General features: G+C 44.8%; 1 protein-coding gene across 1 annotated transcript in view; it reads right to left on the bottom strand.

The window, feature by feature from the left end:
- PHEX (phosphate regulating endopeptidase X-linked) overlaps nucleotides 1–21,306 on the bottom strand; it is a 433,913-nt gene extending 412,607 nt beyond the window's left edge. The window contains exon 1 of the mRNA XM_063955773.1: nucleotides 20,905–21,306. Coding sequence (XP_063811843.1) covers nucleotides 20,905–21,028 — 124 coding nt within the window. The 5' untranslated portion in view covers nucleotides 21,029–21,306. The remainder of the gene's footprint in view (nucleotides 1–20,904) is intronic.
- Between the last annotated feature and the right edge of the window lie 1,356 nt (nucleotides 21,307–22,662).

The following is a 22,662-nucleotide window of genomic DNA, read 5'->3' as shown; positions in this document are numbered from 1 at the left end:
TAAATCATAAAAGACAGAGCTATCCATATTTGAGGTATACAGCCACTGATAAATACAGAGTCAATAGAAACAGGTGCAATTTGTTGAGCGTACCACAGGAGCTACCAAGCCAGTATCCAGATGATAGATAGTGTCTAGGTAGATAGTCAATAGATAGACACCATATTTTAGACAGACATTATGTCGACAGGGTCAAAAGGTTGACATGAAAAGGGTAGACAGTACAAAAGGTTGACAGGGTCAAAAGGTAGACATGAAAATGGTCAACTGAAAATGGTAGACATGAAAATGGTCGGATGCCTTTCTAGACTTGGGGGTCCCAGATGAAAAAACTAGCCACACAAACCCCCAAAATGCAAAAAAAGGGTGTTTACCTTTTCTATGTCAACCATTTTCTTGTCGACCTTTTAATCCTGTCTACCTTTTGACCCTATCGATCTTTTGTACTGTCTATTTTTTCCATGTCTACCTTTTGACCCTGTCGACCTTTTGACTGTCTAACATGTGGTGTATATCTATTGACTGTCTAACTAGACACTGTCTATCTATTATACCACACCCACCAAGCCAACAGGAGAAAGTGTCCCAATGCAAGAGTTCCAAAGGGAGACTGGAGCACCAGGTGTAAAGGAGTCCAGCGGCAAGATGGTGGCAGCTAGCACACTGCCATCACAGCGGGACATTCCCATAAGAAGAAAGCAAGCTGGGGAGCCACCCAGATATACAATGTAGAATGGTAGCCACTCAATCAATCCAGTAATATTTCCAGGTGCTGAAAGGGAGGGGTTTATCCCCAGAATAAAAGGGGTATCAGTAAAAAGACCTGAACACTATGTGGTAATGGAAAATTCAGAGATCTCGGTTACATATATTTGCAAAGATATGGTTGAGACTCCATGCCAACGTTTGTTTCGTGTTCCACCAAAAGGCAGATGGTATGTAGGACTACTGCCAGAACTGAGGAGCCTACCAAACAGGGAGTCTTCAGCTTCAGAAGTACAGCACCACTAAGGAAAGCAGAGCTGAAGCTGTGGAGATTTCCAAAATGGCAGTGCTCTACAAAATTGCTATAGTCGCCTCATCATCAGTTTGGAGTTTGCTGCTACTGCAACTATGATAGTAGCATACTGGCCTACTTGCTTATACTCGGCAAACATCTTTGGCGGGGGGGGGGGGGGCAAGACTTGGTTGACACGTCATTAGGCCTTGCCCCTGTAGGCAAAAATCAGCGATTAGTGGGTACAATATGAAGGGGCGGAGCTAAATGATGCAAATTTGCTTCATTTAGCACTGCCTCCCTCAAAGCAGAGCAAATAAATATTCCCAGTGTTTTCTCCCACATCCTGCCTGCTTCACTCTTCTGTGGGCGTGGAGGACTACCCAAACAAACGTGAGTCTACCGCTACTTCCAGGAGAGTAGATAAGTGTGGACAGCAGTCAGAGACATGGATGGGAGTGGGCAGGAACTGATGTGACATGGGATCTGAGGCCCACATCCAGTGCATAGTAGACAAGGGTTGAACTGGCCCACAAGGGTACAGTTTTTGGAAACTCCCGGTGGGCCCCACTGCCTGGAGGCCTATATCTTCTTCTAAAGATCAAGTTCCAGGCTGTGCACTGAATTACACATTATACATATGTTACCATATACTGCACCAGACTAGGGTATATTCCTTACAGTGCATTACTGTTAGTAATCTTGTACATTATCATGCATGCACTAGCAGTAGTTACTATATATATTTATCAAGGGGCCAAGACCATGCACTCTCTAATAGCTAGTCAATCCGCTGTGGCAGCTGTCCACACCCCCTCTAGAGACTGGTCACATCTATAAATATGGGCCCCTACCACTGCATTCCCCTGGTGGGCCCTTCATGTCCTAATCCGACACTTGCAATTGCAGTGGGGAACACCACTGATTGGGCAGTTCCAAAAATAGGGCAGGGCATATTTTTAGATTTTTGCTAAAACATCTTAGTCGTTGGAGACACATTTCCATTCGTCTTGTAAGCTTGCTAGCAGGGGCCTTCCTACCATTATGCCTGTCTGTTATTACCCAATTTGTCTTATCACTGTTGTTTCCAATTGTAAAGCACAACGGAATATGCTGCGCTGTATAAGAAACTGTAAATAAATACATAATACCCCCTGTTATCTCCCAGGCATGCCCATTAAAATTCTCAGACCATGCATCCGATTCTGTGATGCGTCTCTGTGCGTAGATATTCGAGATGCATGCCCTATGTGACTCAGAGCATGGGCAGAACTAGGCCCAAACATGAGTATGTATAGGCATAAGGGGCCCCACACAAACTTAAAGATAATGGTCTGGGATTTAAAACCCCTTTAAGAGACGTATCTGTGGTAGAGTTGCCATTAACAAACTTAGCGCCTAATTCAGACATAATGCAATTAATTAGTATGTATTGGGCGCAACTTTTACTATAAATTATATAAAATAAGTTATAAGATACAATAGCACTAAAATATAAATTTACCACAGTTAATATGTAGCTCTCAGAAGGTGTTCTGGATTATCACCCCAATATAGAGACAATGTTTACTAAGATTCTCTTTACTGACGATTTCAGCTGAGATCAATCTCGGCTGAGAGCTTGCAGTGTGAGATTGCAACTTTTTGAGAAAAAACAGGGTAATTTTCTAAAGTACCGTGGTTTTTCAATTCGAATTCACCGATGTCAGTGTAATTCATATTGCCGGCAGTGTTTTACGGGAGAGAATAGTAAAACACTGCAGGACTTACACAATGAAGCCCGGCCGGATCAGTGAGATCCGTGCAGGGCTTCATTGTGTACAGTATAGAAAGAGTAAAAATTAAAATGTGCGGGGTCCCCCTCCTAAGCATAACCAGCCCTGGTTGTTTAAATACTGGGGAAAAATTGAGTAGGGTTCCCCAGTATTTAGACAACCAGCACCGGGCTCTTGGGCTGGTCCTGGTTCCAAAAATATGGGGGATAATAGGTGAGTATATAGGATTTTTTTTTACAGGTACACCAATGGATACTACTAGACAAGGGATCGATGTGCTCCGTGGGACACTAGGTACTGTATGTGTGAGTGTGTAAGTGTGCATGTATGTGAAAATAAATGTGTACTTTCACAGTGTGTGTATTTTGTTTTTATTTGGGTATTTCTTTTGTTGTAGAACTACAGGTACCAGCGGGCCCGTTATTTCCCAGCATGCTGCTACTTGTGATTGTCCAAGTACCAGGAAGCAGGGGAGGCTTGCTAGGACTTGAAGTTCCACAACAAAGGACAATATTCTTTATTTTTACACACTTTTAAAGGCTATCAGCCCCCCATCCACCACCCAGGGATGGGGGGGACAGCCTCGGGCTTCACCTCTGGCTCTTGGGTGCCTGGAGGGGGGACCCCTTGATTTAAGGGCCCCCACTCCCCCAGGGAACCCCGGCCAGGGGTGACTAGTTGGGGGGAGTGATGCTTTGACCGCAGGGATCTATATAAAAGTGTCCCCCAGCTGTGGCATCACCTCCCTGGCTAGTGGAGCCCGGTGCAGGTTTAAAAAATATGGGGAACCCCTATGTCTTTTGTCCCCCATATTTTTGGAACCAGGACCGTCCCAAGAGCCCAGTGCTGACTGTCTAAATATGGGTAACCCTACGCAATTTTTCCCCCAGTATTTAAACAACCAGGACTGGCTCAAGGAGCCTGAGGCTGGTTATGCTTAGGAGGGGGACCCCGTGCAATTTTTTTTTTACTATTTCTGAAACTTTTACACAGATAAGCATGCACGGATCTCACTGATCCATGCTTGACTAGCTAAACATACCAGCCAGAAGCTGGTCTATTTGAAAGTTACATTTTTTTAAGAATTCTATGCTTTCCCGGCAGTGTTTGGCTATTGCCGGCAGTGATTGAGAATACAAATTATTAGTAAACTCCCGTGTTGTATAAAATAACAGCCGTGTTGGACCGATGGTCTATTGATTCGTATATTTTTGGACGGCTGTCTATCTCAATACGAATAGCCCCAACACTGCCGAGATTTGTGTTTAGTAAATTCCCGAGATCATACTTAGAAAAAAAAAACCAAACTCGAATGGAATCGGGAGCTTAGTAAATTTTCACCAATGTAAGAATTAGTATGAGAGCGCATAAAAATTTAAAAAGTTGATTTTAATTCACACATAAATTATAAATACCATATTGTACCAATTATTTCACCTGGTACAGTCAGCAAATTGTTACTATACTTTTTCAATACAATGAATCTATTTTAACTGTGACTCTCTGAAACAACTACACCGAGGTGCAAAAGGTCAACGTGAAAATGGTCAACACAAAAAAGGTCGGCACAAGTATTCTTTTGTTTGGGGGTGGGGGTCATTTTCCATGTTAAACCACATGTAATCCCAATTAGTGTGCCGCTTCTCCTTGTCATGTTTCGGGCAAGGTGCTTTGCTCCACTACTACTGCGCTTGGCACAGGTTACTATTCCCTTTCATAGTCCACGTGAATGGTAAAGGATTAAAATGATTTTTTTTTAAATGGTCGACTCTATGTGCGTCGACCATTGTCATGACCGGTTGGGCCTGTCGACATTAAGTGCTTTCGACCTTTTACATGTTGACCTATTGACCATGTCGACCTTTTGTACCAGTCGACCATATGGTGTTGACCTATTGACTGTTGACCTAATACTGGTCGACCTATCAGCTGGATACCACTAGCTTCATGCAGGTATCAGTAACACAACACTGTCACAGCAAAGAAAAATACCTAATAGGATAAATGTAAAAACAATAAAATTATAAATTAGTATAAATAGTGTAAACAGCCAGCTGTGAAAGGGACAGTAAGACAAAATAACACCTATACACAATACATATAAACATACTGTTTGTTATGCTGCAATTAGTGTCATGAGGAGATGAAGGGATGAGGTCACAGCAACAATGTGACACAAAATGAATAGTGGAGGGGGAAAATACCATTAATGTATTGTGGTTGGTAATGTGGCTCTCTTGTCTTCTGTGTGAACTTCAGCCTGGCACCGATTCTGCAGAGCCATGCATAAAGCTCTTGTCATGTGTACTGCGTTTGATGTGATTTCTGAAGAGCACTTCCTGTCACAAAGCCCGATTATCTGCTACATTACTTCAGATAGGGTCAGTCACGCCTCAGGAGACTGAAAAAATATTTTGACAGCCATAGAAAGTGCCACAATGAGGGTCATTTTTTAAAGACTCCAGCATGCAAAGCAATGCCGGAACCCTGATGCACAAACACTACATTAGATTTACCACAACGTACCTGATTTTTTACTACATCTAGTGCCTAATACTGATCGGGAAGAGATTAACGTGCTGAATTTTCCCTGTGGTTTCTCAGCTTAAAGTCTGGATTTGGTTCCACATTAAATAAGCTCTATAAAATATAGATATGTATTCTATTTTATTACACATTGACTTGCATGGTAAATCACCATGATGCTTTGATGGCTAAACTTCATGTGTTGATTTACAGCTTATTTATAGCTGTTACATACATAAGCTCAGCACGCCCATTGATATACTATAGCTATAACATACTGTATAAGCATTAAAGTGTGAAAAGTTCCATATGTTTTAGGGTGGAAATTCACTTAGATTTATGCACATGTGCAACACAAATTGGAATTCAGGTATACAGTTGATCTTCCCCATATGTTGAAAATAGTAGTGCAAGGAAATACTGTACATGTCTACATTTTTTACAATACTAGAATCCAGCATTTAATACATCTTATCACATACCTCCTAACTGTCCCGAAGACAGCAGGACAGTCTTGCTAATTGGACACTGTCCCGATGTCCCTCCCGTGGGTCATAATGTCCCGGGGGGCAGTTTGGAGAGCCAGTGATCACCGCTGCTCTGCTCTGCAAAGAAGCTGGTGATCACTGAATAGATGCCATGCAATTATGAAAATGGGGGTCGCTGTGCTAGGCCCCGCCCCTCCACCAGAGGCCCCACCCACTCATCTTGAGGACCAGTGATCACTGGCTCACCCCTTCAGCTGCAACCGCGTCTCTGGCGCGACAAGTGAAAAAAAAAAAAACATCAGAAATAGCATCAATCAATAATAAGTACTAAGGCTGAAAATGTGGCCAAAACTCAGAAAATGCGTCCAAAATTAAAAAAAAATCACATTTTCTGTGTTTTAATTGCATTTCCATATGTACCAAGCTTCTTGGAGCCGGTGGGTAACGCCATCATTGTGTGGTGTTAACCAATAGAAGCTTATGGGCTTCTTTTGCATTTTCCCCTGAGAGGGATCCAATCGGATCCCTTCCAGCACTCCCTGCGGCACCCGCGACACAGTGTACATGCGTAGAAGTACTCTTGGGTCCTAAACTCCTATTAGGAGAGCTGTCCTTTATGATTTTGTATTGCATGGTGGATGTTATGCTAGTACATACTGCCCTATGAGTAAAAAGTGATAATTGCTATGCACATCATTATTCTATATCACCAGGCCCCCACTAAATTTTGCAGTGGGACGTTGAGATTGATTGATCGCCACTGGAAGGGATATTGGGGGTCATTCCGAGTTGATCGTAGCTGTGCTAAATTTAGCACAGCTACGATCTTCTTCCCTGGCATGCGGGGGGACGCCCAGCACAGGGCTATTCCGCCCCGCATGTCAGTCCGTCCACCCCTCGCAGAAGTGCAAAGGCATTGCACAGTGGTGATACCTTTGCACTTTAAGAGTAGCTCCCGACCAGCACAGCTAAAGCGTGCTCCCCGGCCCGCAGCGGCTGCGTGTGACGTCGCGCAGCCGCTGCGGCCCGCCCCCCATTCGGTCCAGCCATGCCTGCGTTGGCTGGACCAAACCCACGAAATGGCGGCCAAACACCGTCGTTTCGCCCCCTCCCGCCCAGCGATCGCCTCTGCCTGTCAATCAGGCAGAGGCTATCGCAGCCCTGCTACAGCCTTCGGCCGTCTGGCATGCGCCGGTGTACTACGGCGCCGGCGCAGCAGGGACCCGTTCGCTCTGCTGCGTTAAAACGCAGCGAGCGAACGGGTCAGAATGGCCCCCATTATTGGAAGGGATCCTATTTGTACACAAATGCATATGCAGCGGCATTTATCTAGGTTACGGAGCTACTAATCATCGTAACTGAAGCTGCCACCTAGGAAAGAAGATAGACGCCCACCCAAGGAACATTGACTTCTAGGGTTGACCTACAGCTATGTTGACTGACCGCGGCAGTAGCGACGCTGGCGGTATGTTTCTCTATGTACGTGATTGCAGCCGAAGGCAGATACAAACCTCAAAAATGGCCATGACACGCCAGTGTTCCTTCCTGTCAATCACTCTGTGTATAAAATGTCAGTGCAAGTGCGATCGCAAAGGTACCACGGCAGTGACGGCACATGCACAGTCTGCTGATAATCGTTCCATTGCGAAAAACATTGGTATTGTGTACATGAATAAAGCCCATTGTTGCTTACATCCATAGCTTACTACTCATGAAAGGATTACAAAACACTTGCAATAATATAGTAAATATTTTCAGACTTTGGGTCATGCAGGGGATACTGCTCTGCATTTTTATGAAATATCTAGATGGAACATGTTCCAGCAACAGCTAAACAAAGAGGATGCACTGGATATGGCACTATTCCCACACTGTCACAATGGCGGTATAGTATGGCCAGGGGTAGACTTAGGGGTGAGGGCGCTCCTAGGCACAACAGTCAAGGTGCCCCCCCCCCCGCCTGACTTATTATTTTTATTGATTGATTATAAGCCCTCACTTGATGATAGCCAATTTAATTGAATCATTAAAAAATTAAAAATTCAATAAATTTTTATTTAATTATGTATACAAATGGTACAGCTCACAGGGGCAGTATGTGCATGCCGTAACTGCTTACACTCCATCTAAGAATGCATATGGTAAAGTACAGTGGAAATATTTTGCCATTTTGGGCTGACAGTACCAACACAAGTATCCAAGTGCCGTTCCCAAACAATGCCTAATGGGAAATGGTATGGTGATTATTATGATTTGTGAGTCATGTGACAGGCAATCAAACTTGTATAATGTGTATAACTTAAACACTATCTGCAGTGGAGATACTAGTAACAACAACAGCTGGTTTTCGGTCTTCTACCATCAAATCAAGTGATGCGATGGCTACTAACCATTACATCAAAGCCACTTGATGGTATAACCAGTGATATGAGCTTGTGTAGAAGCAGGCAGAGCTTTGAGCTTGCAAACATAAACAGCCGCAGACACCTTTTCCGGATGTATTTTCCAGGTGTCCGCAGCTGCATACAAGCCTGTCAGACATTGGATGGGCATCGGAAATCTGCATCTAATGGCTGGCAACCATCGAAAAACCTACAATTCGATGGAAAAGGTATTTCCCTTGGATTGGAAACATTGATGGTTGATCATCAGTATAGAGAAGCCGTAAAAAGGAAGTATGCATTAGAGTCACAATTCACTAGTCAAATCACATGACAAAAATTCTGCAGTTTAAACTGTCCTGTCAGCAAAAACAAATGACTTCATCTGTACATTTCCAGATAAACACAAATAAATTAAACATGGTCATTGCCTCATTCCTGTTTGCTGGTGAATAAATAGTAGTGTGAAAAAGCTCTCTCACTGGGGCAAATGTATTAAGGACCTCATTCAGCACGGGTTGCGGTTCCTGCTAAAAAGCCAGTTACTGCGATCAAATAGTTGCGGCCCAGAAATAGAAAAAAGACGCCCAATGCAGAAATTGCGAATGCATCGCAATGTGAGTTCTGATCATAAGTCGACATGAACAAGGTCGGCATGCAAAAAGGTCAACGTGAGTTTTTTAAACTTTTTGGGTGTCGTTTTCTTCAGAAAGTGACCAGGAACTCCAATTAGTGCACCACGTCCTGTCGCATGACTCGCTTCGCTCGCCATGCTTCCGGCAAGGTGCCTTGCTCCGCTACCGCTGAGCTCGGCGCAGGTTACTATTCCCAATCGTAGTCCACGTGGATCGTAAAGTATAAAAAAGTTCAAGAAATTAAGAAAAACTCATGTCAACCTTTTCCATGTCGACCTTGTGTTGACCTAGTGACCATCTCGACCTAATACAGGTCGACCTATAGTATTCAACTTAATGAGTGTCGACCTAAGTGCAGTCGACCTAAAGAGCAGATCTCGATGGAACTTGGGTTCTACTACATGTTTCATTACATTAACAAGGATCGGAAAGCCCTTTTGCAGGCAATAGAGCTTTTTCTCGCTTTGCTCATCTCAGGATGGTTATAACTCATCATAAAGTATATTCAGTCATTTGGATTGAATCCTGTTTGAATGTTTTGGAGTATTTTTATATCTATTTTGTGACATTTTTCTTGTGTTTTTCTTGTTGTCGCTTCCAAGGTACAGTATTGGTTTATGTGTGAACATTGCTACAGAAAATGACCTGGAAAAGCATTAGGTTAACCCTTACCGCACTGAGACAGGATTTCTGTGGAGTATCAAATTATCTATTTGATAAATTTCATCAACATTTTGTTTTTCTTTTTGCTGCAATAAGTGCCATTAAAAAAAAAAAATCAACATTATTGCTGGAATAATAAACCTACTGATAAACAGGCTTCCTTCAAACCATAATAATTAATAAAATAATGTCAATAAAATAACTCACTGGTACATATATTAATATCCTGCACTGTACAGTACTGTATGTTGGCTGCTTCTGAGTGGAAATGCTGGTTGGTACGCACTGGAAACATGGGCATTCCATCCTTATTATAGTAGGATCTTAGGTGGTCATTCCGAGATATTCGCTCGCAAGCTGCTTTTAGCAGCTTTGGACACGCTAAGCCGCCGCCTACTGGGAGTGAATCTTAGCATAGTAAAATTGCGAACGAAAGATTAGCCGAATTGCGAAAAGACACTTCTTAGCAGTTTCTGAGTAGCTCCAGACTTACTCGGCAACTGCGATCAGTTCAGTCAGTTTCGTTCCTGGTTTGACATCACAAACACTCCCAGCGTTCGCCCAGACACTCCCCCGTTTCTTCAGACACTCCCGCGTTTTTCCCAGAAACGGCAGCCTTTTTTCATACACTCCCATAAAACGGCCAGTTTCCGCCCAGAAACACCCACTTCCTGTCAATCACATTACGATCACCAGAACGAAGAAAAAACCTCGTAATGCCGTGAGTAAAATACCAAACTTCTTAGCAAATTTACTTGGCGCAGTCGCAGTGCAAACATTGCGCATGCGCAATTAGCGGAAAATCGCTGCGATGCGAAGAAAATTACCGAGCGAACAACTCGGAATGACCACCTTAGTGCACATACATGGAAAGATCGCATTTGTGCTTGGTTACTAGGAGTGTTATTTGTTTGTTTGTTTATCCCCTGAAATTCATGAGGATGTGATAAAATATCATAAATACAGTAATTTTGCTTTGATTTTGCAAAGTACGAGATAAGACTTCTAAAATAAGGGAGCTAAATATTAACATACTGTAACTGAGTATGTAAATACTGTATATGTTAGAATATGTACACTAGGTGGGCAGCATTGCTGAGATTGTATCTATCTGCACAGATTTACAGATGTAGCCATGCTCATTCACAGCAAGTGTGCCCGCGACTAGGAAGTACACCTGCGTTTCAGTACGTGCGCCCATTAGAGATGAGCGGGTTCGGTTCCTCGGAATCCGAACCCGCCCGAACTTCAGCTTTTTTTACACGGATCCGAGCGACTCGGATCTTCCCGCCTTGCTCGGTTAACCCGAGCGCGCCCGAACGTCATCATGACGCTGTCGGATTCTCGCGAGGCTCGGATTCTATCGCAAGACTCGGATTCTATATAAGGAGCCGCGCGTCGCCGCCATTTTCACACGTGCATTGAGATTGATAGGGAGAGGACGTGGCTGGCGTCCTCTCCATTTAGATTAGAAGAGAGAGAGTGAGATTGAGACAGAGACACTTGATTTACTGGAGCTTAGGAGTACTAGAGAGAGAGTGCAGAGTTTACTAGTGACTGACCACTGACCAGTGACCACCAGTGCAGTTTTATTTAATATAATCCGTTCTCTGCCTGAAAAAAACGATACACAGTGACTCAGTCACATACCATATCTGTGCTCAGCCCAGTGTGCTGCATCATCTATGTATAATATCTGACTGTGCTCACACAGCTTAATTGTGGGGGAGACTGGGGAGCAGTTATAGGTTATAGCAGGAGCCAGGAGGACAAACATATTATTAAAATTAAACAGTGCACACTTTTGCTGCAGGAGTGCCACTGCCAGTGTGACTGACCAGTGACCTGACCACACTGACCACCAGTATAGTATACTATATTGTGATTGCCTGAAAAAGTTAAACACTCGTCGTGTGACTTGTGTGGTGTTTTTTTATTCTATAAAAAACTCATTCTGCTGACAGACAGTGTCCAGCAGGTCCGTCATTATATAATATATACCTGTCCGGCTGCAGTAGTGATATATATATATTTTTTATATCATTATTTATCATCCAGTCGCAGCAGACACAGTACGGTAGTTCACGGCTCTAGCTACCTCTGTGTCGGCACTCGGCAGTCCATCCATAATTGTATACCACCTACCCGTGGTTTTTTTTTTCTTTCTTCTTTATACATACTACATCTCATTATCATCCAGTCTATATTAGCAGCAGACACAGTACAGTACGGTAGTCCACGGCTGTAGCTACCTCTGTGTCGGCACTCGGCAGTCCATCCATAATTGTATACCACCTACCCGTGGTTTTTTTTTTCTTCTTTATACATACTACATCTCATTATCATCCAGTCTATATTAGCAGCAGACACAGTACAGTACGGTAGTCCACGGCTGTAGCTACCTCTGTGTCGGCACTCGGCAGTCCATCCATAATTGTATACCACCTACCCGTGGTTTTTTTTTCTTTCTTCTTTATACATACTACATCTCATTATCAACCAGTCTATATTAGCAGCAGACACAGTACAGTACGGTAGTCCACGGCTGTAGCTACCTCTGTGTCGGCACTCGGCAGTCCGTCCATAATTGTATACCACCTACCCGTGGTTTTTTTTTCTTTCTTCTTTATACATACTACATCTCATTATCATCCAGTCTATATTAGCAGCAGACACAGTACAGTACGGTAGTCCACGGCTGTAGCTACCTCTGTGTCGGCACTCGGCAGTCCGTCCATAATTGTATACCACCTACCCGTGGTTTTTTTTTTTTTCTTCTTTATACATACTACATCTCATTATCATCCAGTCTATATTAGCAGCAGACACAGTACAGTACGGTAGTCCACGGCTGTAGCTACCTCTGTGTCGGCACTCGGCAGTCCATCCATAATTGTATACCACCTACCCGTGGTTTTTTTTTCTTTCTTCTTTATACATACTACATCTCATTATCAACCAGTCTATATTAGCAGCAGACACAGTACAGTACGGTAGTCCACGGCTGTAGCTACCTCTGTGTCGGCACTCGGCAGTCCGTCCATAATTGTATACCACCTACCCGTGGTTTTTTTTTCTTTCTTCTTTATACATACTACATCTCATTATCATCCAGTCTATATTATCAGCAGACACAGTACAGTACGGTAGTCCACGGCTGTAGCTACCTCTGTGTCGGCACTCGGCAGTCCATTCATAATTGTATACCACCTACCCGTGTTTTTTTTTCTTTCTTCTTTATACATACTACATCTCATTATCAACCAGTCTATATTAGCAGCAGACACAGTACAGTACGGTAGTCCACGGCTGTAGCTACCTCTGTGTCGACACTCGGCAGTCCATCCATAATTGTATACTAGTATCCATCCATCTCCATTGTTTACCTGAGGTGCCTTTTAGTTGTGCCTATTAAAATATGGAGAACAAAAATGTTGAGGTTCCAAAATTAGGGAAAGATCAAGATCCACTTCCACCTCGTGCTGAAGCTGCTGCCACTAGTCATGGCCGAGACGATGAAATGCCAGCAACGTCGTCTGCCAAGGCCGATGCCCAATGTCATAGTACAGAGCATGTCAAATCCAAAACACCAAATATCAGTAAAAAAAAGGACTCCAAAACCTAAAATAAAATTGTCGGAGGAGAAGCGTAAACTTGCCAATATGCCATTTACCACACGGAGTGGCAAGGAACGGCTGAGGCCCTGGCCTATGTTCATGGCTAGTGGTTCAGCTTCACATGAGGATGGAAGCACTCAGCCTCTCGCTAGAAAACTGAAAAGACTCAAGCTGGCAAAAGCACCGCAAAGAACTGTGCGTTCTTCGAAATCCCAAATCCACAAGGAGAGTCCAATTGTGTCGGTTGCGATGCCTGACCTTCCCAACACTGGACGTGAAGAGCATGCGCCTTCCACCATTTGCACGCCCCCTGCAAGTGCTGGAAGGAGCACCCGCAGTCCAGTTCCTGATAGTCAGATTGAAGATGTCAGTGTTGAAGTACACCAGGATGAGGAGGATATGGGTGTTGCTGGCGCTGGGGAGGAAATTGACAAGGAGGATTCTGATGGTGAGGTGGTTTGTTTAAGTCAGGCACCCGGGGAGACACCTGTTGTCCGTGGGAGGAATATGGCCGTTGACATGCCTGGTGAAAATACCAAAAAAATCAGCTCTTCGGTGTGGAAGTATTTCACCAGAAATGCGGACAACATTTGTCAAGCCGTGTGTTCCCTTTGTCAAGCTGTAATAAGTAGGGGTAAGGACGTTAACCACCTCGGAACATCCTCCCTTATACGTCACCTGCAGCGCATTCATAATAAGTCAGTGACAAGTTCAAAAACTTTGGCCGACAGCGGAAGCAGTCCACTGACCAGTAAATCCCTTCCTCTTGTAACCAAGCTCACGCAAACCACCCCACCAACTCCCTCAGTGTCAATTTCCTCCTTCCCCAGGAATGCCAATAGTCCTGCAGGCCATGTCACTGGCAATTCTGACGAGTCCTCTCCTGCCTGGGATTCCTCCGATGCATCCTTGCGTGTAACGCCTACTGCTGCTGGCGCTGCTGTTGTTGCTGCTGGGAGTCGATGGTCATCCCAGAGGGGAAGTCGTAAGCCCACTTGTACTACTTCCAGTAAGCAATTGACTGTCCAACAGTCCTTTGCGAGGAAGATGAAATATCACAGCAGTCATCCTGCTGCAAAGCGGATAACTGAGGCCTTGACAACTATGTTGGTGTTAGACGTGCGTCCGGTATCCGCCGTTAGTTCACAGGGAACTAGACAATTTATTGAGGCAGTGTGCCCCCGTTACCAAATACCATCTAGGTTCCACTTCTCTAGGCAGGCGATACCGAGAATGTACACGGACGTCAGAAAAAGACTCACCAGTGTCCTAAAAAATGCAGTTGTACCCAATGTCCACTTAACCACGGACATGTGGACAAGTGGAGCAGGGCAGGGTCAGGACTATATGACTGTGACAGCCCACTGGGTAGATGTATGGACTCCCGCCGCAAGAACAGCAGCGGCGGCACCAGTAGCAGCATCTCGCAAACGCCAACTCTTTCCTAGGCAGGCTACGCTTTGTATCACCGCTTTCCAGAATACGCACACAGCTGAAAACCTCTTACGGCAACTGAGGAAGATCATCGCGGAATGGCTTACCCCAATTGGACTCTCCTGTGGATTTGTGGCATCTGACAACGCCAGCAATATTGTGTGTGCATTAAATATGGGCAAATTCCAGCACGTTCCATGTTTTGCACATACCTTGAATTTGGTGGTGCAGAATTTAAAAAAAAACGACAGGGGCGTGCAAGAGATGCTGTCGGTGGCCAGAAGAATTGCGGGACACTTTCGGCGTACAGGCACCACGTACAGAAGACTGGAGCACCACCAAAAACTACTGAACCTGCCCTGCCATCATCTGAAGCAAGAAGTGGTAACGAGGTGGAATTCAACCCTCTATATGCTTCAGAGGTTGGAGGAGCAGCAAAAGGCCATTCAAGCCTATACAATTGAGCACGATATAGGAGGTGGAATGCACCTGTCTCAAGTGCAGTGGAGAATGATTTCAACGTTGTGCAAGGTTCTGATGCCCTTTGAACTTGCCACACGTGAAGTCAGTTCAGACACTGCCAGCCTGAGTCAGGTCATTCCCCTCATCAGGCTTTTGCAGAAGAAGCTGGAGACATTGAAGGAGGAGCTAACACGGAGCGATTCCGCTAGGCATGTGGGACTTGTGGATGGAGCCCTTAATTCGCTTAACAAGGATTCACGGGTGGTCAATCTGTTGAAATCAGAGCACTACATTTTGGCCACCGTGCTCGATCCTAGATTTAAAACCTACCTTGGATCTCTCTTTCCGGCAGACACAAGTCTGCTGGGGTTGAAAGACCTGCTGGTGAGAAAATTGTCAAGTCAAGCGGAACGCGACCTGTCAACATCCCCTCCTTCACATTCTCCCGCAACTGGGGGTGCGAGGAAAAGGCTCAGAATTCCGAGCCCACCCGCTGGCGGTGATGCAGGGCAGTCTGGAGCGACTGCTGATGCTGACATCTGGTCCGGACTGAAGGACCTGACAACGATTACGGACATGTCGTCTACTGTCACTGCATATGATTCTCTCAACATTGATAGAATGGTGGAGGATTATATGAGTGACCGCATCCAAGTAGGCACGTCACACAGTCCGTACTTATACTGGCAGGAAAAAGAGGCAATTTGGAGGCCCTTGCACAAACTGGCTTTATTCTACCTAAGTTGCCCTCCCACAAGTGTGTACTCCGAAAGAGTGTTTAGTGCCGCCGCTCACCTTGTCAGCAATCGGCGTACGAGGTTACATCCAGAAAATGTGGAGAAGATGATGTTCATTAAAATGAATTATAATCAATTCCTCCGCGGAGACATTGACCAGCAGCAATTGCCTCCACAAAGTACACAGGGAGCTGAGATGGTGGATTCCAGTGGGGACGAATTGATAATCTGTGAGGAGGGGGATGTACACGGTGATATATCGGAGGGTGAAGATGAGGTGGACATCTTGCCTCTGTAGAGCCAGTTTGTGCAAGGAGAGATTAATTGCTTCTTTTTTGGGGGGGGTCCAAATCAACCCGTCATATCAGTCACAGTCGTGTGGCAGACCCTGTCACTGAAATGATGGGTTGGTTAAAGTGTGCATGTCCTGTTTTGTTTATACAACATAAGGGTGGGTGGGAGGGCCCAAGGACAATTCCATCTTGCACCTCTTTTTTCTTTTATTTTTCTTTGCGTCATGTGCTGTTTGGGGAGGGTTTTTTGGAAGGGACATCCTGCGTGACACTGCAGTGCCACTCCTAGATGGGCCCGGTGTTTGTGTCGGCCACTAGGGTCGCTTATCTTACTCACACAGTCAGCTACCTCATTGCGCCTCTTTTTTTCTTTGCGTCATGTGCTGTTTGGGGAGGGTTTTTTGGAAGGGACATCCTGCGTGACACTGCAGTGCCACTCCTAGATGGGCCCGGTGTTTGTGTTGGCCACTAGGGTCGCTTATCTTACTCACACAGTCAGCTACCTCATTGCGCCTCTTTTTTTCTTTGCGTCATGTGCTGTTTGGGGAGGGTTTTTTGGAAGGGACATCCTGCGTGACACTGCAGTGCCACTCCTAGATGGGCCCGGTGTTTGTGTCGGCCACTAGGGTCGCTTATCTTACTCACACAGTCAGCTACCTCATTGCGCCTCTTTTTTTCTTTGCGTCATGTGCTGTTTGGGGAGGGTTTTTTGGAAGGGACATCCTGCGTGACACTGCAGTGCCACTCCTAGATGGGCCCGGTGTTTGTGTCGGCCACTAGGGTCGCTTATCTTACTCACACAGTCAGCTACCTCATTGCGCCTCTTTTTTTCTTTGCGTCATGTGCTGTTTGGGGAGGGTTTTTTGGAAGGGCCATCCTGCGTGACACTGCAGTGCCACTCCTAGATGGGCCCGGTGTTTGTGTCGGCCACTAGGGTCGCTTATCTTACTCACACAGCTACCTCATTGCGCCTCTTTTTTTCTTTGCGTCATGTGCTGTTTGGGGAGGGTTTTTTGGAAGGGACATCCTGCGTGACACTGCAGTGCCACTCCTAGATGGGCCCGGTGTTTGTGTCGGCCACTAGGGTCGCTTATCTTACTCACACAGTCAGCTACCTCATTGCGCCTCTTTTTTTCTTTGCGTCATGTGCTGTTTGGGGAGGGTTTTTTGGAAGGGACATCCTGCGTGACACTGCAGTGCCACTCCTAGATGGGCCCGGTGTTTGTGTCGGCCACTAGGGTCGCTTATCTTACTCACACAGCTACCTCATTGCGCCTCTTTTTTTCTTTGCATCATGTGCTGTTTGGGGAGGGTTTTTTGGAAGGGACATCCTGCGTGACACTGCAGTGCCACTCCTAGATGGGCCCGGTGTTTGTGTCGGCCACTAGGGTCGCTTATCTTACTCACACAGTCAGCTACCTCATTGCGCCTCTTTTTTTCTTTGCGTCATGTGCTGTTTGGGGAGGGTTTTTTGGAAGGGACATCCTGCGTGACACTGCAGTGCCACTCCTAGATGGGCCCGGTGTTTGTGTCGGCCACTAGGGTCGCTTATCTTACTCACACAGCTACCTCATTGCGCCTCTTTTTTTCTTTGCGTCATGTGCTGTTTGGGGAGGGTTTTTTGGAAGGGACATCCTGCGTGACACTGCAGTGCCACTCCTAGATGGGCCCGGTGTTTGTGTCGGCCACTAGGGTCGCTTATCTTACTCACACAGCGACCTCGGTGCAAATTTTAGGACTAAAAATAATATTGTGAGGTGTGAGGTATTCAGAATAGACTGAAAATGAGTGGAAATTATGGTTTTTGAGGTTAATAATACTTTGGGATCAAAATGACCCCCAAATTCTATGATTTAAGCTGTTTTTTAGGGTTTTTTGAAAAAAACACCCGAATCCAAAACACACCCGAATCCGACAAAAAAAATTCGGTGAGGTTTTGCCAAAACGCGGTCGAACCCAAAACACGGCCGCGGAACCGAACCCAAAACCAAAACACAAAACCCGAAAAATTTCCGGCGCTCATCTCTAGCGCCCATGAGAATACATGGGCAGTGTACTAAGGTGCAGCTCAGCGTACTAACTGTGCTGCAGGCTGGATGAGCGTGGCTACATCTGTATATCCATTATTGTCCTGTAATGCCTCACTATATATATATATATATATATATATATATATATATATATATATATGTATACTGTGTATATATATATATATATATATATGCAGGAGCGGTCCTTGGTGCGGACAAGCAGCGCAGGCACCTGCCGCCTACCCGCACCCCGCTCCCTGGCTGCAGCAGACGCCGTGGGCTGTGTGGATGTCCGCTGCAGCTGGCGCACCTGTCAGATGCTAGAGGTCATTATTAACCTCTAGTGTCTATGCAGCACTGCTATAGAGAGGAGCCGCGGGCGGCCAGACGGAGCAGCAGCGGTTGGGAAGCAGGAGCGGGACAGTGGTAAGTATTGTTGTTGTTTTTTTGTGTGTGTTTGTAAGTGGCTACTAAGGGGTACAGCAACAGGGGGCACAACTACTGGGGGCACAGAGACAGGGGGCACAACTACTGGGGAAAATCTGCTGGGGGCATAGCTATAGGTGGCACAACTACTGGGGGCATAGCTACAGGGGGCAAATCTACTGGGGGCACAACTACTGGGGGCACAACTGTGGCCACACCCCTCCACTATGAAGCCACGCCTTTATTTTTATATTATATGTTTTTTACTGTTTTCCCGCTGGGTGTGGTGGGGCGCCAGTGGAAACTTTTGCACTGGGCGCCACAAGGTGTAGAACCAGCCGTGTGTGTGTGTGTGTGTGTGTGTGTGTGTGTGTGTATATATATATATATATATATATATATATATATATATTAAAAAAGCATTTACTATATAGTTACACTGTATACATTTCAGCCAATGTTAGGTAACTTTCCTCCTCAGCACACCTAAGCTCAGCGCTGCCATACAGCAAGTCTCTTCTACTCTGTCCCTGCTAGAAGAGGACTACGTGAGCCTTATTTCATGTTCGGGCAGCATTTAGGAATAATATACACATGCCCATTATGTCACTAATCCCCACAAGGACAAACATACTAGTGGAACTAATTATGATGAAGATGAAAGTTATTTCTAATTCTTTATGTGTGAAATCCAACTGTAAAGCGCAAAGGAATTTGCTGCTCTATATAAGAAACATGGGCCCTCATTCCGAGTTGTTCGCTCGCAAGGCGATTTTAGCAGTATTGCACACGCTAAGCCGCCGCCTACTGGGAGTGAATCTTAGCTTCTTAAAATTGCGAACGAAAGATTCGCAATATTGCGATTACACATCTCGTAGCAGTTTCAGAGTAGCTTCAGACTTACTCGGCATCTGCGATCAGTTCAGTGCTTATCGTTCCTGGTTTGACGTCACAAACACACCCAGCGTTCGCCCAGACACTCCTCCGTTTCTCCAGCCACTCCCGCGTTTTTTCCGGAAACGGTAGCGTTTTTTCCCACACGCCCATAAAACGGCCAGTTTCCGCCCAGTAACACCCATTTCCTGTCAATCACACTACGATCGCCTGAGCGAAGAAAAAGCCGTGAGTAAAATTCCAAACTTCATAGCAAATTTACTTGACGCAGTCGCAGTGCGGACATTACGCATGCGCACTAAGCGGAAAAAAGCTGCGATGCGAATAAATTTTCCGAGCGAACGACTCGGAATGACCTCCATAATAAATAAATGTGAAATGTGACCAACGTGTAGCAAACAATGAATCTGTATACTAGTACTTAGAGAAGTTTTAAAAACATTAAACTGCTAAAGTTAGTTCAGATTGGCAGCATGCTGGTGAAGTTTGCAGGTAAAAGGGATTCTCATACATTCTGGCTTTAGCTGCACAAGCCAGTATACTGTTATTATCATTCAGTCCATGGTTGTCTCAGGCTAACTAACATTGTACTGGATTTAGGTTATAATATAACATGCCTAAGGTTGCATTCATTCTCTCTACTTCCACAGAGAGCTCTGTCCGGGTCTGGGACTCCAGGTCGACAACAAAAAGGTCGACACACCTTAGGTCAACGCCAATTGGTCGACACACCTTAGGTCGACGTGGACAAAAGGTCGACATGGACAAAAGGTCGACAGGAACAAGGTCGACATGGAAAAAGGTGGACATGAGTTTTTTATATTTTTTTGGTGTCGTTTTCTTCGTAGAGTGACCGGGAACCCCAATTAGTGCACCGCGTCCCCTCGCATGGTGCCTTCGCTTCGCTCGGCACAGATTACCGTTCCAATCGTAGTCCACATGGATCGTTAAGTATGAAAAAGTTACAAAAAAGAAAAAAATTGTGAAAAAGTCATGTCGACCTTTTTCCATGTCGACCTTGTTCCTGTCGACCTTTTGTCCATGTCGACCTAAGGTGTTTTGACCAACTGGCGTCGACCTAAGGTGTGTCGACCTTTTTGTTGTCGACCTGGAGTCCGGATACCCTCTGTCCAATCCCCAGCTAGTTCCTTCCCTGTCATACTGTAGCAGATGCTGCCAGCACTTTAGTTCCATATGGGTCAGTTAATTTAACTAACAAACTAATCATCCAAATATTCAGAAACATGTGAATTTACTGTACGTACTGTATGCATCCTTGTATGCAACAGGTAATTCACTGCTCTGCCAAGTACACATCATTTACTAATACCCTGCTTGTAATTTATGTATTATTTATTACCAGTTATATATATAGCGCACACATATTCCGCAGCGCTTTACAGAGAATATTTGGCCATTCACATTGTAATGTATGATTGTGCATTTGTCTTATTCAGTTTAACATTCTTACAGTTCTCTCTATGTTCAATGTAGTTAAAATCAGATTACTGTAAGTAAAATATAGAGTATTAAAAAAGTTACTTACCCAGTAAGAGCAGCAGAGCGAGAATCCCTGTGATGCAAATGAGGATAACTAGGGCTATTTTAATTGTTCTACTAGCAAAACTTTTCTTGTCTGACTTTGAATTCCCCATGTCTTCTGCTTCCATGGGCTGCTGGTGAGGGGAGAGAAAAGTCTGCAGACAAATGTTCTTTCTTCCTTTAATGCTCCTCCAGAGTTTTTAATCAGAAACCCATGTTCTAAATGAGATTTCTGTTCTTATGTGCTCTATATACAGTACACATCTTTTACAAGTTTTCAGGCATCAGACTCCATCTCCTCCTTCTACAGAGGGGTGGGGAGAATGGGAAAGGGCTTTCCCAATCCCTCCTCTTGTGAGGATAAAACTACATACAGTTCACCGGCTGGGACTTGCCAAACTGAATGGTGACCAGTTCATAGTTATTAAAACGCCTGGGATCTGCAAAGTATCTTACAGTGCTTGGCTGCACTGCGAGAACTATACATCACCCACAGGTTGGATAGTTGTGTAATAAGTAGTGGGATGTGCAGTTGTGTAATAACTTAGTAGTGGGATGTGAGTGTATTATATGTGACATACAATGTTCCTAACATTGCCTTCAATGAGAGTTCATAAACTTCTGATCTAGTACAGTTAATCTTATTCTTATCTCCAGTTGTTAAGCTTCCAGAGTCGAGCTTGCCAAAACATGACATGATATATAATCACGCTGCATGCCTGCCTTTTCCTTTCCTAAAAACACACTGATCACATGAAACGAACCCAGCAAAAGTTAATATAAAACAAAAAGTTCACAAATACTGTACGTAACATTTATTGGGTGTGGGTAAAAGCTGGAAACATAGTAAATACATTGAAAAAGACGGAAGCCATGTAAAATGTATTGAAAAAGGCGGAAATCATATTAAATGTATTGAAAAAGCCGGAAATCATAGGAAATGCATTGAAAAAGCCAGAAACCATGTAAAGTGTATTGAAAAAGGCAGAAATCATATTAAATGTATTGAAAAAGCTGGAAACATAGTAAATACAATGAAAAAGCCAGAAACCATGTAAAGTGTATTGGAAAAGCTGGAAATCATAGTAAATGTATTGAAAATGTCAGAAATCATATTAAATGCATAGAAAAAGCCAGAAATCCTAGTAAATGCTAATTGCATATGTACTAACAAATGCGATTAGCATTGCAATGACAGAGGCACCTTGCGAATTGCGATACCTGTGAGAGGGTGTGTGGGGAGTCTCCGTCACCTCCCAGCCTCGGGAGGTGACATCTGGCTGTGTTGCTGGGGGAGGAGGAGTTTGCGTTCCGGGACCACAGGCTACCTGCAGCCAAGTATGGGGTGGGGTCAGCGTGAGCAGCGCGGGGCAAAGGGATGCCACAGCGGGATGCGGTGAGATGCCCATAGGCTTCTATAGGGTATCACTATAAAAAGCTGGCATTACCCTCTGCATCGTTAAGTGGGCAGCTGGGGGTTAGTACATTTGAAAATGCGGTAAAACCCCATTTTTCCTTTAGTACATCCCAGCCATAGAGCATGGAGATATTAAAGGGACAATTATGGATATGCTGAGTAAACAGGAAAGTCTTGAGTTCATTTTTGAAGGATTCTAAAGTGGGGGCCTCTCGAACTGTACGGGGAAGAGAGTTCCATAGAGTTGGAGCCACATGGCTAAAAGCTCGACCCCCAGATGAATTACGGGAGATTCTAGGTACTGCTAATAGTCCTTCATCTACAGATCGTAGTAGATGGTTTCTA

Source organism: Pseudophryne corroboree, chromosome 2 (genome assembly GCF_028390025.1).
Source record: "Pseudophryne corroboree isolate aPseCor3 chromosome 2, aPseCor3.hap2, whole genome shotgun sequence".
NCBI lineage: Eukaryota > Metazoa > Chordata > Amphibia > Anura > Myobatrachidae > Pseudophryne > Pseudophryne corroboree.
The sequence above is the reverse complement of the archived record's forward strand: the minus strand, read 5'-3'. Positions and strand labels throughout refer to the sequence as shown.